The sequence below is a fragment of the Theobroma umbraticum genome, unplaced genomic scaffold (genome assembly GCF_002168275.2).
Source record: "Theobroma umbraticum cultivar Fairchild unplaced genomic scaffold, ASM216827v3 scaffold_20.0, whole genome shotgun sequence".
Lineage (NCBI taxonomy): Eukaryota > Viridiplantae > Streptophyta > Magnoliopsida > Malvales > Malvaceae > Theobroma > Theobroma umbraticum.
In genome coordinates, this window is record NW_018397266.1 from 1758834 (window position 1) to 1778392 (window position 19559).

Consider the following 19559-nt stretch of genomic DNA (forward strand, 5'->3'; position numbering starts at 1 on the left):
AATAATTAATAAAGTTGCATGCCATGTGAACGCATCACATTTAAATGCAACATCTCCCACTCATACACATTGGCATCAACTTATACCATTCTCAATTTTACTCATTCTCCATTCATTATCATACAGTAAAAATGAAAGGTGCGACCAATGCGAAAATAAAAATACCGATGAGTAGTGAGATATTAAGTTACCATCTTACTAACATAACACCACTCGAGTTCTCGTCATACCCCAAATTATTTTAATCACACATGATTTTGCATCTCTGATCCCTCTTACATGTAAAAGTTATGCAGAATTTCTTTATGTGTCTAAACTCATGGTTATATCTAACAACTAATGATTTTATAACGATCGGGGTAATGAGTTATAAACCATGTATGTGAGATTTATAATGACTCTTCTTTGGATACTCATGTCAATCCATTAAGATCTAATTGCTTTCCTTGTCATGGTCTGCTAGATCACATCATTTTTTACCCTTGGAAATCATGCTAAAGTAGCAACACCAAATCTCAACTTCATATCATAGATCCAAGTCCCAAAAAGTACAAAATTTGGACTACATAAGTCTTTAGGGCTCACATAGTGATGAAGCAGGGATCTATTCAATAGCTCCTTTCCATCAGTTGACTAAAAGCACTTACAGTATGAAATGTATATTATGTTGGATCTTCCATTTAGGGTTTATCATGTCAAAACCACCATACGAATCTTGACCTAATCTCTGCAAAAATGATTAACTTGAATCCCCTAAGATTTAAATTCGATTATCACTGGCTCCATGGAGTGTGGATAATCTCCACGTTCAACTCTTACAAGCCTAATCTTGACTCTAAGTCAAGGTGACATTGTTAAGATCCTTGCTCACAACTCATGTGACAAAGAGATCACAAAATGCTTGGTACCTTGTGATCGTTTAAGTCTCATCCCACACACTACCACAGCGTTGATGTGAAAGAAATAATCAATAAAGCCAAGAGACAATAATTACCTTAGATATATGCCCTAATTAATTAACAACATTTAATCAAATAAATCAATACAAACTTAATTTATTAATTGTTCAAAAAATAATAATATATGAATATCAAATGTGTAATAACCCTAAACCCCTAATATGCTTTTGGAAAGCATATCTAGTAATAGGTTTAGTGAATGGGTCTGCTAACATATCACTTATGGAAATGTACTTCAACACAACAAGACCTTATGCAATGATGTCACAAATGTAGTGATAGCAAGTATCAATGTATTCGATTTTCCATGATACTTAGAATATTTTGTATAAGCTATGGCAATTGTGCCATGGCAATAAAGTACAACAGCTTCACTAAGATGCCTAGTAAGGTTCAAGCTTTACAAGAATCTCCTTAACCAAACTACCTCTTATACTTTTGCTACTCCAAGAGATAGCTTCGCCTTTAAGTATAAAAGCATATCCTAAAGTAGACTTTCGATCATCTTTATCATCGGCATGATCAGCATCACTATATTCGTCCAATTTTAGACTTCCACCTTGATAGCCTAAAGCCAAATTAGTGGTTCCTCTTACCATAGTATCATTTTTACTATAGCCCAATGGGCAATCCCAAGATTACTTTGGTACCTACTGACCATACAAACTACAAAGCATATGTCTGAACAAGTACACATCATAGCATACCTCAAACTTCCAACAACACTTGCGTATGTCACGTTCGCCATTTGTTTCTTTTCTCTTTCAGTTTTAGGACATTGTTCCATGCTGAGATATAGTCTTTTCTCCATTGAAGTGTTTATAAGCTTGGTGTTTTGCATATAGAATTATTTTAAAACCCTTTGAATGTAATTTTTTTGAGACAAACTCAAAAAATTCTTAAATCAATTTCTCGATATCTTAAACCTGAGGATGTATTTAGCTTGTGTCATGTCCTTTATCTTGAAAGTGAAGGGCAACCACTTTTGAGAGGTGACAATTAACTCCATGTCATTCCTAACTAATAGGATATCATCCACATATAATGAAAGAATAAAGAACTTATTACTTAATCTCTTTACATTTACGCAATGGTCCTTTTCAATCATCACAAACTCTATGGCAATGATGGCTTGATGAAAACCAAGATACCATTGTTGGGATGATTGTTTCAAGCCATAGATAGAACGTTTAAAGTGACACACTTTATGTTCCTTTCCTTTGGCTTGAAAACTAATTAGTTGATTCAGTTAAATCTCCTAATTGATTTTTCCATTGAGAAATGCAATTTTCACATCCATTTGGAACAATTCCAAATCTAAATGTGCCATTATAGCCAGGATAAGGTAAATTGACGTAAATCTCACCACAAGAGAAAACATCTCTTCATAATCTACACTTTCTTTTTGGGGATAGCCTTTTGCCACTGGACGAGCCTTATATTTTTCAATTGATCCATCCACTTTACGCTTTATCTTCAAAACTTATTTGTTTCTGATGGCTTTGCACCCAAGTGGAAGGTCAACTAACTCCCATACTTGCTTTTCAATAATGGATTTCATTTCATCTTCTATAATAGTAAGCCACTTGTCTAATAATGGTGAGTTTAAAGCTTCCTTATAGAAAGATAGTTCATCAACATCCACAGGAATACGTAAGAAAGACTAACCTTCTATCTCAAATCGTTTACAGTGTATTTGCCCACATTCACTTCTTCACAACTATGAATCTTGGTGGAGCTCAAGTGGTGTACTCTCACTAACCTTAACAGTTTCTTAGATAGGATGTGTTTCCACATTCATTTCCTCAAGTTGGGATACACTTTCTTGAGGCTCCTCCATGTCACAAAGCTCAAGGCTTTCTTTAACCTCACCTATGCTAGGGAAGTCACCTTCTAGAAAATCAACACCATGAGCTTACATCTCAATTAACCCCCCAGCAAGGTGTTCTCCATACATCACATAGCCCTTTGAATGTTCTGAGTATCTAATAAATACACACTTATTAGCTTCAGGGTCAAGTTTCTCATACTTATGGGATGAGTAATATACGTACCATGTTGATCTCCAAGGACATAAGCCTTCTAAATTGGGCTTACTTTCATTCCATAACTCATATGGAGTTATGGGAATATATTTTGAGGGCAAACGATTAAGGATGTATGCTGCGATCAAAAAAGCATCCCACCAAAAACTTATTGGAAGGTTGGCTTATGCCATCATTGACCTAACCATGTCTGACAAGATACGATTCCTTCTCTCTGTAACACCGTTTTGTGGCAGAGTTCTAGGTATCGTTAACTGTTGACATCTTCCCTTTCCTTCACATAATTATTTGAACTGATCAGATAGATATTCACGACCTCTATCAGTGTGAAAAGCCTTAAGTTTCCTTTCTTTTTAATTCTCAACCTCTGCCATAAAGTGTTTGAAATAATTCAAAGCTTTAAAATAGCGAGACAACAGAAATATGGATCCATATTGTAAGTAATCATCTATGAATGTAATGAAGTAGGATATGTCACTACATGCCTTTACATTCATAAGCCCACAATGTCCGAATGGACAAGTTCTAGAAGATAGGTGACCCTTTTAGCCTTCCCAAAAGGCTTTTTGCTGGACTTACCAGCAAGACATGGCTCACAAGTAAGAAGTTTAATTTTGGTAAGTGCGCCCAATAGCCTTTCTCTAGCCAATCTAAATATTTTATTTTAACCAATATGTTCTAATCTAGCATGCCATTTCACAAAATCATTTATAACATCAAAAGAACAATTTGAAACAAAAGCCATATCATTATTAGAATCCAAATCTAACATAATCAAATCGTCTTTAAAATAACCATGACTAAAAACCATGTTTTCAAGAAAAATAGGCAAACTATAATTCTTGAAGGTAAAATTAAATCCTAAACCCATCAATGTTAAAACTGAAAGTAGATTATATCATACTGACGGAATATGAAGCACATCATGTAAGAGCCATTTCCACCCATTGTGTATTGTGAGTTGGTAAGTTCATACTCCTAGGACCTCTTCCTATTCTCCGTTCCTCATCATGACAAAGTGCCTACCCGTTGGTAAACGACAGTAATCTACATATCCTCCACAGTTACAGGTTATGTGCTTGGTTGCTCTTATATCTACAATCCAACCAAGGAAAGAATGAGCTATAAACACATGAGAACATACAAAAGTTCTAAAATGGTTTAGAAGATAAACCTTCTTAGGCTTAGTGCATTCCTAAGCAAAATGTCCCTTCTCCATAGATAAAGCATTTCAACTTGGACTTATCTTTCTTCCTACCATGCTTGCCTCTTTGGCATTTATTGACTCCATCACTTTTGGGCCTTAGATTTTTAGTCTTTCCCTTCTTTTGTTGTCTCTTTTGCTAGGGAACATACCTTTGCGATTTCAGCTTGAGCTATGAAGGTAGTCTTGCAGATAACTTCTCTATACTCTGCCCAAGCTCTAAATGGTGGGAAACATCATCAAATACCCCTTCATTATGTGCTAATAAAAGTTCATCATGTCCCCATGAAGACTCAGGAAGTGACTTAATGAAAATTGAAACCTACTACTCATCTGTGAGATCATAGTCAGCTACTTTCATCTCTCTTATCATTACTGACATAGCCCTTAAGTGTTCAGTCATAGTGTGCTTGAAGTCCATCACATATTGATTGAACCTAAGTGTCAAGGGAAGAAACCTCGCAGTTGTGGTTCTACCATACTTGAATTTTAATTGTTCCCATAATTGTTTGGGAGTTAGGAAGTTCTCAAACTCTCCAATAAGGTCATCATGCATGCAACTTAACATGGCAAAACACGCACTATGGTATTTCTTATACCAGGTATGAGAGGCCTTTTGGTCACATCGATGCTGGGTAGTGTTTCCAGCTTCAAGTGGGTTCTTCCCTTTAATCAAATGATTGTGCACCTCTTGCTCATTAAGAAGATATCGAACCTTCTTATACCAGTTATTATAGTTTTTGCCATCAAGTTTGGCACCTTGTGTCACCTTTCAAAAAAAAAAAAGTTTGGCACCTTGGGTCAAATAAATAATAATTTGTTTTAAAGTCATATCACTACATCATTGCATATGATTTAATTAGACACATAACTAATTTTCTAATCAATTAAGATTAGACATATTTAATTTTTACCTATAATACTAATTCGAAAATTTCGCATGTATGCTAATAATCATCACTAATAATATAAGCATCAATTAAAATGTCTAATTTAATTTAACCTTGGATTATGGGAACAACTCCCACTTACCATATAATATAATGAGTTCTACTTAAAAACCCTATTGATATTTATAGGTGCCCATATCCAAAATAATATTATGCGTAAGGTAAGTGCAAACTTACATCCCTTTATATGATCTCAATAATTAATAAAAACTTAAAATAAATTACATCATAAGAAACTTACTACATCAATCTACATAAAAATAGGAATTTTGAGCTTGCTTATACATATTTATTATTATGGATGATCAAAAACTTTCATATAAATATTATGCACACAAAAATAGCACTAAGTATATCGTATTTTCAGATGGTTTCAAGAAAGACTATAATACTTTCTTCAACAAAGCACCCTACTTCTATAGCAATTTTTAAGAAGGGTTGGAAGAGTCACAAACGGTCTCTCTTAATACCTAGCCTTCTTTGACAAAACTACTAAGATGTATAATCACTGTATTATCATTTTGCATACAATTTTACTTATCAAATAAGTTAAATAATTGCATCATGCATTTTGTAAATTTACCTAACAAATAGGAAAAATAATTACATCATGCATTTTGCAAATTTTACCTAACAAATAAGTAAAATAATTACATCATGCATTTTATAAATTTTACCTAAAAAATAAGTAATATAATTACATCATGATTTTATAAATTTTACCTAACAAATAAGCAAAATCATTCAAAATATTCTTATATAGCACATAGCATTTTACAACATATATAAAATAATTGAATCAACAAACATTTGCTAAATTCACTCAAACCATATATATGTTTTAGAAGAAAGATAATTTCTAATATGCAACATATAAAAAAATGTAGTTAATTAACATATTAATTAACTATATTTATAATGCATGTGAATTTAATAAAATAGTAGCATGACAAAAACATAAATAATTTTTTGAATTTTTTTGTGAAATTTTAATTGCCAAAAAATTTTGGAGTCATTCTATAAAAAAAAGAAACTCGTGGGATAAAAATACAATTAAGAAAAATATATCCATTGGCATATGTGGCTGCAACATCAACCTCTTTATGGCTATGTCCAGACCTTTTTGGTCTTATTATTTGTTGTACTTTCATCTTAAGGATTCTTCCTTAGTGTTGTAGTTGAAGGATAATTTTTAAAGTCTTAATAAGTTTGTTAGTGTATATTCGAATTCTACTAGTTGCATTTTCTTTTTCCCATTATTGTTTTGTTTTGCTGCCGTCTGTAAAGCATCACGTGGACTTAGACCAATATGTTTGTACTAGATTAAAGCCTACTCCTCCCTCATATCACTTTCAACAAAAATAAAATTGTAATTTTTTTATGATATATAATACATTATTAGAAAGCTAATAAAAAATAAAACATATCTATTACATATTTATACATAACAAATCATATACTGGTAATTTATTAAATAAAAACATCACCAAAATGTACTTTCAAAATATACACAATTAAAATGATGAAAGTAAGCCAGAACCTGCTCTAATACCACTGTTGAGAGGTTAGCCTACCTTTTTAGATAAATATTCCACTCTCTTTTTAATTGAAGAAACTTGCCTTACAAATCCTACTTAGTGCATACAAGATCTCTTCACTCTCGTTGTTATGGAACGGTAACTAGACTCCTCCACAAGGAATTACACATTTTAAAACCCTTTGACCTTTGATGGTGCCTTAAGAATAAAGGGAAAAAAAGATAAAAGAGTTTTTAATTTTTCTGAGTTACAAAACAACTCATGTTCATTCTTAATTGCATGAAAAAATCAGTACGTCTGTTAACTATTTATAGACCTATTAAGAATATTGAGATAAGATATTACTTTTAAATTTAAACAAACTAAATTGAAATGTAAGTAATTCTTATTTCAATTTAAATAAATTAAATTTAAATTTATATCATATCTCAAAAAAAAATTGAATTATTCAATTAAGAAATATCAAATAATAGTCAACATTAATTAATTGAATATTTGTTAATTATCCACAAATAATTAACAGAGTTGCATACCATGTGGACGACCACATTTAAAGGTAATAAGCTCACATTGTGATCAAAACACACAAAACTTTATCCTGCCAAAAATTCATAATTAAATAACACATTTGTGAAATAATTGGAAGGAAAAGAAAAAGAGTGATGGATCATGATATGGTATTTTGGCAATCGACTTGTCTTATTGCCAACTTTTACAATTGCTTTCAATGTTATTCCAAGTGGAAATTAATAGAATGCAGGTGATAGGCCCATTATATCAAGTTCGTTTCCTTGTCCCTAACTATACCTTCACCAAAAATTGGAATATTCTAAGTGTACCAATATAATTACAGCAACATCTCCACTTTTTTCTTTTGAATTGTTTATAGGGCTTGTGCAGCAGTGCCATATGCTGATTAATTGTCCTTAATTTCGGGGTGTAGACTAGCTAGCTATTTGGCTGCTCAAGGGTGATCTTTGTTTATCATATAGTTCTTAGTGGCTGAGGTGAAATCTGCTGTCTTTCCGGGAGAAAAAGCTTTTAAAAGGACGGCAAAAGGAGGATTAAATAATGGCAATTCTCGGCCAGAGCCTTTTTGGTCAAACCACTACTCTATCCTCAAAACCTGCTTGGGCAATAGTTTGGGTATGTGGCAAGAATTAGAAAAACTTTGGAAGAACAAATTAAGTAGTCTACCCTTTCTCCCAAAAGGCCCCAAGGAGCATAATTACACGAAGGGCTATATATTCAACACTAATAATAAACCTTACATAAACTTTTCTCAGCGGTCAAAATATGCAATCTACCACTATCATAAGAAGAGGTCTCTACTCTCCATACTTCGGATTGACTGGAATCCTTCTTTATTTCAAGTACCACTACCGTTGGCGTGCCAAGGAAAGTTAAGGGTTGGAGAAGAAGGAAAAAGCGAAAATGCATTAATATGTATGCTTATGTGCGTGTGGGCGAGTGATATCGTGTACCCATGACTATGCATGCGGGATATGTAGCGAGAGACTATCAATCTTGTCTCCCAAATCGGCTGCCGGCAGTATAGTACCCTAAATTTAAGATTGGATGATTAAGCATATGATGATTGATTGACGTGAAACCCTCTCTATCGTTTGTTAATTAACGACGCTAACATCGAGAAGCTATATATGCTATTGAATTATAATTGTTGTCGCAGACAAAGCACAGTGTTATTTGTTACCTTTTTGTACATCCTAGGTTTACAGTGTTCTCTTATGCATAGTTTCTGCCATTTACATTTTACCGCATGATTCTATAGATCAGCTCAACTTTTGTGACCCCCTGTTTGAGTCCCTTCAAAGCAACTATTTTGTTTTACGTGCTTTTGTCTTTTCATACGAAGCTTGTTCAATTTGAAATTCAGCAAAGGATATTTGGGTTTATCTTTGCCACAGGAGTGCCTACATGGCACATTCGTGGAAAAATAAAAACTTTATATATAATAAAATCTCTATAAATTAATTCTCTTGAGATCATAAAAATTTATTAATTAATCAAAATATTATTTAATTAATAAATTAATAATTTATTAATTTATACATTAATTAATAAAAAAATTAATTTATCGAAATATTTTTTATATTTTTTTAAAAGATTGAACTTGATACATATATTGTGTATTATGATTATACGAATATTATCTAATTATCAAATTATGAATTATCATTATTTTATGTATTTGTTTAACCAACACAAATTCATGAATGCAATTAGTCCTATTATATAAAAGTCATAAATCTATCTATTTTTGCAACAAACTAAAATTACATTCGATATATACTTAATTAACATACTTTATAAACATTAAGTCAAGCAAAAACATCTATAAAAAAAATATAGTATTACAAACAGTAAAACTAAACACAATAACTTCTTAAAATGTAAAGAAATCAACAATAACAGATGAAATATGTAAAGTATTATGTGAGTACAATATAAAAAATTCAAATTGTACCTAAAAACAATTGTAACAGTGAGTTTCAAAAAAGTTTAATTTACAAGTGAGCTAAGCAACAATATCAAATACTATGAAGATATTATTTAATCGATAAATTAATGATTTATTAATTTATACATTAGTTAATAAAAAATTAATTTATTGAGGTATTTTTTATTTTTTAAAAAACATTGAACTAGATACGTATATTGTGTATTATGATTATACGAATATTACCTAATTATCAAATTATGAATTATCATTATTTTATGTATTTGTTTAACCAACACAAGTTCATGAATGTAATTAGTCTTATTAAATAAAAGTAATAAATCTATCCATTTTTGCAACAAACTAAAATTACATTCGATATATACTTAATTAATATATTTCATAAATATTAAGTCAAGCAAAAATATCTATAAAAAAAATATAGTATTACGAACAATAAAACTAAATACAATAACTTCTTAAGATATAAAGGAATCAACAATAACAGATAAAATGTGTAAAGTATTATGTGAGTACAATATGGAATATCCAAATTGTACCCAAAAACAACTGTAAAAGTGGATGTTAGAAAAATTTAACTTGTAAGTGAACCAAGCAACAATATCAAATACTATCAAGATGCACTCAAAGCAACAATTACTTGGTATAATTTTCTCTTACAATACAAGAATACTATATTAGATCTTCTTAATGCACTAAGAAAAGTTAGAGATGAGATCTAATGAGACATCAATTTAAAGAAAAAATAAGTAACATTGAAGTCATATTTTATAAAGATCTTTTAATTGAATCACGTATAAATATAATTTTGATATATATGAAGATTATTAATTTATATATCAAGTGGGACTTATGTGTTTTTTTTAAATGTATTATCTTATAAATTTAACGAATTATTAATTTACCACATTAGTCTCAAGTTAGTACCGATCAAAAATATTATTTAATCAAGATTATTAATTTATTGAGTATTAATTTATTGAGATGTTACTATATATAGATGCTACTATGACATTAAAATACTATATAAGTACAACTCAACATAGAATTTTTATATTTTGCCATGTGAACAATATAGAAAAGGTAACCATCACATAGACATTGATATGATAAAAGTGACTGTAATAAGTTTTCATCCAGGACTTAATTAAAAAACTGTATTTTAATGTATTCATTTGAATACAATAAAAAATAAAAAAATATCTAAAAAATTTGAGAAAATATAAGAACTATTTTACTATTTCAGTCATTATATATACTCTCCTTAACAAGTTAATTTAGTAATTTAGCGGAACTTATATCAAAATAATGGACTCATGTTGTAATGTTAGTTGCTGAAAATAGAAAAGCTAGATAATGGAATTCGTAATAATTTTTCCAACAATAATAATGTTTTACATTTGTTAAAATGAAGAGTGCATTTGAGCATGTAACTCAATAGTAATAAGATGAAGAATTGCAAAAGGATTTCTATATATGGAAGAGGATTGTGCAAGATAAAACAAAAGAAAAAGGTGGACCCTTGACCAGCTAAAAAGGTTCAACTTTAATGTTGAGAAATAGCAGGATTTTGAATCAAACAAAGGGGCTAAGCCAGTTAGCACCGCTTGGCAAGAAAGGGACCGAATGGGGGCATCATCACTTCCCATGCCAATATGCCATTAACCACAAGAGCTAATTGATTGTTGTTGTGTTTGTGGGGCCTCATTTCTATTCTCCCCACAATTAATTAATGGTTTAATAATTTTTGTCAGTGGGTAATAAACTTTCCAAATTGATGCTCTTCCCAATTGGACCATGTACATATAATATCATCGATTCCATTCAATGTTTATCTAATGGGGACCCATACCAGATATGATTTCCTCCATTAATATCTTTTAATACAGTATAAAAAAAAATCTATGAAGACAGAACAAGGATTTTCAGTTTGAGGGTATATAAAACTGAGGGTTAATATTTTTTATGCTAAATACTGAACCCACATACCACATATTCAGTAGTCTAATACAATAAGCATAAATTAAAGAAAAATCATAAGAGAAAAAATTTTCATTATTTATTTCGAGCACAAAAATTTCATGCTTATGGTGTTGTAGCATATTAAAGATTAAATTGCATTTTAGTTTTTTACAAGTTTAAGTTAAAAACCTTGATATAGGAGTAATAAATAAGACAAAATTGACGTAACAAACAGGTATTTTAAATAATTTATATTGTTGAAGAAAAATTATCTCTAAAAAGTATACTAGAATAAATTCCAATGAAATTTTGAAGTAAGCTGGAAGATTGTTTGATTAAAAATGTTCGTGACTATTGATGAAATTCAGCAGAGGTATAAACTTTTCAACCATTTTACTGTATTTGATTCCATCTGGTTTTAGAAATCCTTTGACTGGATTTGATTCCATTATCGCACAGACCACTCGATAACAAATGGGGAATACCAATAAGATGCTATATATATATTTCTATGTAAAAGTTAACTTTTGGTTAATTTACTGATATTCGGTTGTAGTTATCCTAGAACATCAATTTCTTATGGGAAAAATACCAAGGAGTCAAATGGATTGATGGTGGTCAGGATAACAAAAATTACCAATAATAATAATTTTTGATTACTAGATAATAATCATGGCAAATGGAGATCTATGCTTATCCTTTGAGATATCAGCAAATTAATATGCTGGTTGTCACTCGATTTTTGTCAACACACACCGAATAGAACCCAGTGGAGAATTAGATCCGAGAACGTAAAGCTTCAACCGCTGTTGGAGTATCTTATATAGTTGGAAACTTTACATGGCATAAGTCGGTGAATTAATTAAAATTTCCAATTGAATTAAAGAAGTGAAAAACTTTTACTGTAGTAAATCCATAAATAGTATGGTGGGATTGTAATTGACACTGAGAGTGACACTAGGATAACATAAAAGTAGCTAGGCAAAAGCTGCAGTTATGTAATTTCTGTCAAATATTCTGATTTAAGTTTCACCAAAACAACAAATATACTATGTTACTTAGACCTGGGGGTTTGTATCCAACATTGGTATGTGTTTGACATATTTGACATCTAACAAGTCTTAACTTTCATGTTCATATCCATCTTCAATGCATATTGGTGTCAAGGTTAAATATATCAAAGTTGAAAATCTGTTGACGGAAATGAAAATTTTCCGGGCAATGGCAATGGGATTGGACTAAACAAGCAAAAATACTCAGGTGGCTGCATTTACATGAGAGACAAAGACAACGGTCCAGACGGGGGACTGAGATGTGTGATGTTAAAAGTCACCTACACTGTATCTGCATCTGATGTTCTCAAGTATGAAAGAAGGAAACATTCTCTCACGCCTATCTGACAGAAGACAGTGACTCTTGGATCAACAACCCAGAGTCCAAATTAAAGATTTTTTCTCTAAAGAAGCCGATCTTAGATAGAGCTTGTCTGTGGGTCCTCGTCCTTTTGACCACAAGTCAAATCGATTTGCTTTCAGCAAATTCTGTCTTTCTATATTCCATATACGGCTTCGCTCTACGATTTCTAGTACTGAATAACTATGACTGAATGAACCGTATTAGTACAATGCACATCAGCACATCCACAGTCCACCACCAACGTCCATCTGAATTCCCTTTCTTTTCTTATTCCTTTCCCATGTTCCCTCCTTTTTTCCCATTTTATAAAAAAATAAAACATTTTAAAAGCGACTTCTTTTTCTAAAGCTTCTCTTCTGCTTTGCATCAACAACAAATTCTCATCATTTTCACCACTTCCCCCCCACCCCCCCTCTCTCTCACTCTATCTCCAAACAGTGCACAACCCCTTTTCCCTGTCTCTTGCTTTGCACTCTTTGTAACTTTCATCTCTCTCTCAACTGTGTTCCTCAAAGCCTGTTTCTTCAATGGAGAGCAACCCAGTTCAGCTTTTATGTCATCTGGCTCTAGCACTAGTCTATACAGTGTGTTTTTCAGTCTCTGCAACGGAGCAAGTAGTTGTTCCACCGATCAAAACCGATGCAGTAGCCCTTCTTGCGTTCAAGAAGATGATTGAGAAGGACCCAAATGGAGTTTTGTCAGGGTGGAAGCCCGAAAGGAATCCATGCGCCTGGTATGGAGTTTCATGCTCTTCAGGAAGAGTCATTCAACTTGATCTTAGTCAGTGTAGCCTTTCAGGGACTCTCTTTTTTAATCCTTTGGCTTCTCTAGACATGCTATCTGTTTTGAGTTTGTCTTCAAATATGTTTACTGTAAATTCAACTACTTTGCTTCTGCTCCCATATGGATTGAAGCGCCTTGAATTGTCTAACTCTGGACTTGTTGGTCTAGTCCCTGACAATATTTTCTCCAAGCTTCCAAATTTGGAATACGTGAATTTATCCCATAACAATTTAACAGGGTCTTTACCTGATAATCTTTTATCAAATCCTGATAAGTTGCAGGTTCTTGATCTCTCTTATAACAACATAACAGGATCTATTTCAGGCTTGAAAATTGAGAATTCTTGCAATTCCTTGTTGCTCCTTGACTTGTCAGGAAACCATATTATGGATTCCATTCCTGTCTATCTTTCCAATTGCACAAAACTCACAACATTGAATTTTTCATTCAATTCTCTCACCGGTGACATCCCAAGCTCTTTTGGAGAGCTTCTTAGCTTACAAAGATTGGATCTTTCTCATAATCATCTCACCGGTTGGATTCCTCCTGAGTTGGGAAATGCATGCGACTCACTTTTAGAACTTAAGCTCTCTTACAACAATTTTTCAGGCCCAGTTCCCATTTCATTCTCTTCCTGTTCTTATCTGCAACTTCTTGATTTATCGAACAACAACCTAACCGGGCCCTTTCCGGATTCCATCCTTCGGAATCTTAGCGCATTAGATACCTTGCAGTTGAGTAGTAATATCATCTCTGGACCGTTTCCCTCTTACATTTCATATTGTAAGCGCTTGAGAATTGTGGATTTGAGTTCCAATAAATTCTCTGGAATCATCCCACCTGATATATGCCCAGGAGCTGCTGCACTTGAAGAGCTGAGGATTCCAGACAATCTCATTTCCGGACAAATCCCACCTCAACTGTCACAATGTTCCCATCTGAAGACAGTTGATTTTAGTTTGAACTATCTCAATGGCTCAATTCCAACAGAGTTTGGGGAGCTTGGGAATCTTGAGCAGCTGATAGCATGGTTTAATGACTTGGAAGGAAAAATCCCAAAAGATTTGGGAAAATGCAGGAACCTAAAAGATCTTATCCTTAATAACAATCGTCTTACTGGCGACATTCCTCTGGAGTTATTCAACTGCAGTAATCTCGAATGGATATCTCTCACAAGCAATGAACTCACCAGTTCAATCCCACGAGAATTTGGCCTTTTATCAAGATTAGCTGTTCTGCAGCTTGCTAACAATAGTTTGAGTGGTGAGATACCGGGAGAACTAGGAAATTGCACCAGCTTGGTTTGGTTAGATCTGAACAGCAACAACCTCACAGGAGAAATCCCACCGAGACTTGGGCGGCAGCTTGGGGCAAAATCGTTGAGTGGAATTCTTGCGGGCAACACTCTGGTGTTTGTAAGGAATGTGGGAAATTCCTGTAAAGGAGTTGGAGGACTGTTAGAATTTGCTGGAATCAGGCCTGAAAGATTGTTGCAGATCCCTAATTTGAGAAGTTGTGATTTTACGAGAATGTATTCTGGAGCGGTGTTGAGTCTTTTTACGCAATACCAGACATTGGAGTATCTGGATATTTCTTACAATGAGCTTCGTGGAAAAATCCCAGACGAAATAGGGGAAATGTTGGCTTTGCAAGTTCTTGAATTAGCACATAACCAGCTCTCTGGAGAGATTCCCTCGTCACTTGGCCAGCTCAGGAATTTAGGTGTGTTTGATGCATCACATAACAGGTTGCAGGGCCAAATACCAGAGTCATTCTCAAACCTATCTTTCCTGGTGCAGATTGACTTGTCGAATAATGAATTAACGGGGCCAATTCCACAAAGGGGTCAGCTCAGTACACTTCCAGCAAGCCAGTATGCAAATAATCCAGGACTTTGTGGAGTTCCATTGCCAGAATGCAGGAATGGAAACAATCAAGTTGCTGTCAATTCAGATTTGAATGGTGGCAAGGGAGGCCGGAAGCCTGCAGCTGTTTCATGGGCTAACAGCATTATCCTTGGAATTCTTATTTCCATTGCATCTATATGCATTTTGATTGTATGGGCAATTGCTATGCGTGCAAGGCGTAAGGAAGCAGAGGAAGCCAAGATGCTTAATAGGTTGCAAGCATCTCATGCAGCTACCACCTGGAAGATTGACAAAGAGAAAGAACCGTTGAGCATCAATGTCGCAACATTTCAGAGGCAGCTAAGGAAACTCAAGTTTTCCACACTCATTGAAGCCACAAATGGTTTCTCAGCGGCAAGCCTCATAGGTTGTGGTGGGTTTGGAGAGGTTTTCAAAGCCACATTGAAGGACGGTTCAAGTGTTGCAATCAAGAAGCTTATTCGATTGAGCTGCCAGGGTGATCGAGAATTCATGGCAGAAATGGAAACTTTAGGGAAGATAAAGCACAGGAATCTTGTACCTCTATTGGGCTATTGCATGGTCGGGGAGGAAAGGCTGCTTGTGTACGAGTACATGGAGTACGGTAGTCTTGAAGAAATGCTCCATGGGAGAGCAAAGGCAAGAGATCGACAGATTCTAACATGGGAGGAGAGGAAAAAGATTGCAAGGGGAGCAGCCAAAGGACTCTGTTTCCTCCACCACAATTGCATTCCACATATTATACATAGAGATATGAAGTCAAGCAATGTGTTATTAGACCATGAATTGGAAGCCAGGGTTTCAGATTTTGGAATGGCAAGGCTCATAAGTGCCCTTGATACTCATTTAAGTGTAAGCACTCTTGCAGGCACACCCGGTTATGTCCCACCAGAATACTACCAAAGTTTTCGATGCACTGCAAAGGGTGATGTCTACTCGTTTGGAGTTGTCCTCCTGGAACTCTTGACTGGAAAGCGTCCAACCGATAAAGAGGATTTTGGGGACACCAACTTGGTGGGGTGGGTAAAAATGAAGGTCAGAGAACAGAAACATAAGGAAGTGATAGACCCAGAAATACTGTTGGTGACTAAAGGAACTGATGAAGCAGAAGCAGAAGAAGTTAAAGAGATGATGAGGTACTTGGAGATAACATTGCAGTGCGTGGATGACTTCCCTTCCAAAAGGCCTAATATGTTGCAGGTGGTGGCCTTGCTAAGAGAGTTGATGCCTGGATCTGGCAATGGAAGCAGCAACAGTGCTTGAAAATAAGGTAATGTTTATTTGATTATGGTTAATGTAAGAAGATAAGGTTTGTGTAATATTTATTGCTCAGTTTTTTAAGAATTTTGATGTATCTAATTTTGCAACTCTTTGCTTCTTTTTGGCTTATGCAAATTTGAGAGCTTATAGATGGGAATCACTGAGTTGAACATACTAGTTGCAAAAGGAGAGTAGCCAAAATTTCACTCCAGGAGATATTGTACTCAAGTCCAAACAAGTAACATGTCTAACAATATTATGGAATAGATTCCAGTCTGGAGACAATTCATGTTGCATAAAAATCCATCTGTTAATACCAACAGGTTACCTTTCCAAGTTCTGAAAGCCTGATGAGTTGCCCCTGGAAAACTTTTTTGAGGTTTCACTATATACTCATCATTTCTCCGGCCAGACTAAAGAGTCGCCACTGCCGGATAAAGTTTCCAGCCGAATATACTCCCTTCCCTGCTTTAAGGTGTTAGTCCTAATTCGTTCTCGCATATGTTGTTCAGCTAGTCTGCTGGTTTATTATTATTATTATTAGCCAAAAAAGGACAAGACTTTTGTCAAATTTGACCAGTAATGAGAATTCTAAGATGCTATCCCATTGCCTTTGAGCATCTAAATTGATACTCACTCAAAGAGCCAGCAAGGGTGTGTTTTACTTAAGAGGCTCTAATGGCTATATAGGAAACATTCATTCTTTCCATAGAACCTAAGCTATGATGGAGTTTTGTTATAAGTTCATCATGGTTATAATCTTTGTTATTTCTTTTTTTAATTGTGGGGTTTATAATTCTGATTTGTGTGATTAATTTTTAATATTTTACTTGTAATAACTAGAGAGAAGTTGTTTATTCAATGTAAAAAGCATGGAAAAAGAGTTATTTTGAAGTCATGACGGAGTTCAAAGTCTTGATGGTTATGCATCTATCTGCATCCATTAATCTTAATTATCATCAACCCTTCCCCACTTAGCCCATGAATCCATCATGTGCACTTCGCCCATGAATTCGATTAATTAGCTTTAACTTTGTAGCGTGTGATTGTGTTTCTATCATCTTGTACTAACATGAAGAGGTTATGTTTGGATCAAGAAATAAAATAATTATTTTGTAAAAATAAAATAAGAAAAAAATTATTATATAATTTAGTTTATGAAATAAAACTGTTATTTTTTATATTATTTTAATATTTGATCGATAAAATATTTTTATAATAACAAAAAATATATGAAAAAAAAGGAATAAAAATATTATTTATTATAATTTGTAATTTTTAATGTGAAAGATTATTTTTTGTAATTTATAAGATAATAATTTAAAATAAAAAATAATAATTTTTATAACAAAAATTTTAATTTTTTTCATTTTCTATAATGAAAATTTTAGAATTTATTTAAAATATAATTTTTTATTTTAATTTCATTTTATTCTTTTGCCGCTAGCCACGAGGCACTCTCAACGAACACAGTCGAAGGAGAGCAGTAGCGGTGAAAGTTTAGAAAGAGAGGGAGTGGGGTGGATGAGGAGGAGAGAACAAGAAAAAAAAGGAAAATAAAAGGTAGTTATATATTAGGATTAAATTTTATTATAAATAAGAAAATAATTTTAAAAAATAATTACAGACATTTTTATTCACAATTTGTTGATCCATTCCCTCTCACACAAATAGTTACATTATCGAGAGAGGTCCATAATAATTATCCCAGTTTCTCTCAACTGGACCATTATTCAGAATAATCATTTTATAAATCAAACTGGGAAAAAATAACATAAAAATAAAATAAAATAATCATTTCTCCCACCAACCATGCTGAGAAGTAACGTACCCACTGCGTTTAAGGATGATTGATCTAATCGAGAATTTAAATAGGGCTAACACTTTGCTGGCCTCTGAAAACCCGACCAATTGTAACCAATCATAACAAAGCATTCTGTCCCCCACAGCATGACTGCAAACTTGCTCAGTTTCTCCCTTCGTACATTTATGGAGCCCAAACATATTTTAGAAGAAAATGTATTCAAAGTAAAGAATATGGAATTAATGATCTTACATAAACTATTTTGGTCATATTTTGTTAAGTACTGATTTGATCACAGTTCAAGATCTAATATATTTGACTAAAATTATAATTTATGTACAATAGTGAGTGGTTGAACAAGTTTAAATTTCTTATCCAATATCTAGCCTCTACTTTTATTTATGATTCTCTAGACTTTGGAAGTTTTAATAGCATTTTTGAGAGAGAAAACAACTTATAACTCTGCTTTTTATTTTAAGTGGAGCGAGAGTGAGTTTGATAGTATTTTTTAAAAATTATACAATGAATGAGAGAGAAAATATATAAAACAAGTTTTGAATTTGTTTGTGAATAAAGATTATATTTTTTTTAATTTTTAAATAATGAAAGCTCTGTTTCATTTCGTAAACATAAGAACGTAAGTAAGTGATTGAACGTTATTTTTTAACTTCATTTGGTATTTTGAACTATATATGTTTCTTGCACAACTTAACTACTTATAACTCTGCTTTTTATTTTAGGTGGAACGAGAGTGAGTTTGATAGTATTTTTTTAAGATTATACAATGAATGAGAGAGAAAATATATAAAAAAAGTTTTGAATTTGTTTGTGAATAGAGATTATATATTTTTTTAATTTTTTAATAATGAAAGCTCTGTTTCAAGGTGGAGTGACAGTGAGTTTGAGAGTATTTTTTTAAGATTACACAATGAATGAGAGAGATAATATATAAAAAAAGGTTTTGAATTTGTTTGTAAATAGAGATTATATTTTTTTTAATTTTTTAATAATAAAAGGTCTGTTTCATTTCGTAGACATAAGAACGTAAGTAAGTGATTGAATTTTATTTTTTAACTTCATTTGATATTTTGAACTATATAGTTTCTTGCACAACTTAACTACATGTTTAAAATTAAAATAGGCTATGCTCTACTTAATTAATTTTCTTCCTTTACTAGAAAAGTACTATTACTAGCTTTGAATTCCTTTTTGAATTAGTCTTTGCAACGTTAATTAATCTGTTGACATTAGAAAACTGTGTGCATATATA

At 32.9% G+C, this 19559-nt stretch overlaps 1 protein-coding gene across 1 annotated transcript; it reads left to right on the plus strand.

The window, feature by feature from the left end:
• The first annotated feature begins 12970 nt into the window (after positions 1 to 12970).
• On the plus strand, positions 12971 to 17093 carry BRL2 (BRI1-like 2). Its single transcript, XM_021437730.1, has one exon. The coding sequence runs from the start codon at positions 13084 to 13086 to the stop codon at positions 16486 to 16488; it is 3405 nt and encodes a 1134-aa protein (XP_021293405.1). The 5' UTR covers positions 12971 to 13083; the 3' UTR covers positions 16489 to 17093.
• The last annotated feature ends 2466 nt before the right edge of the window (positions 17094 to 19559 follow it).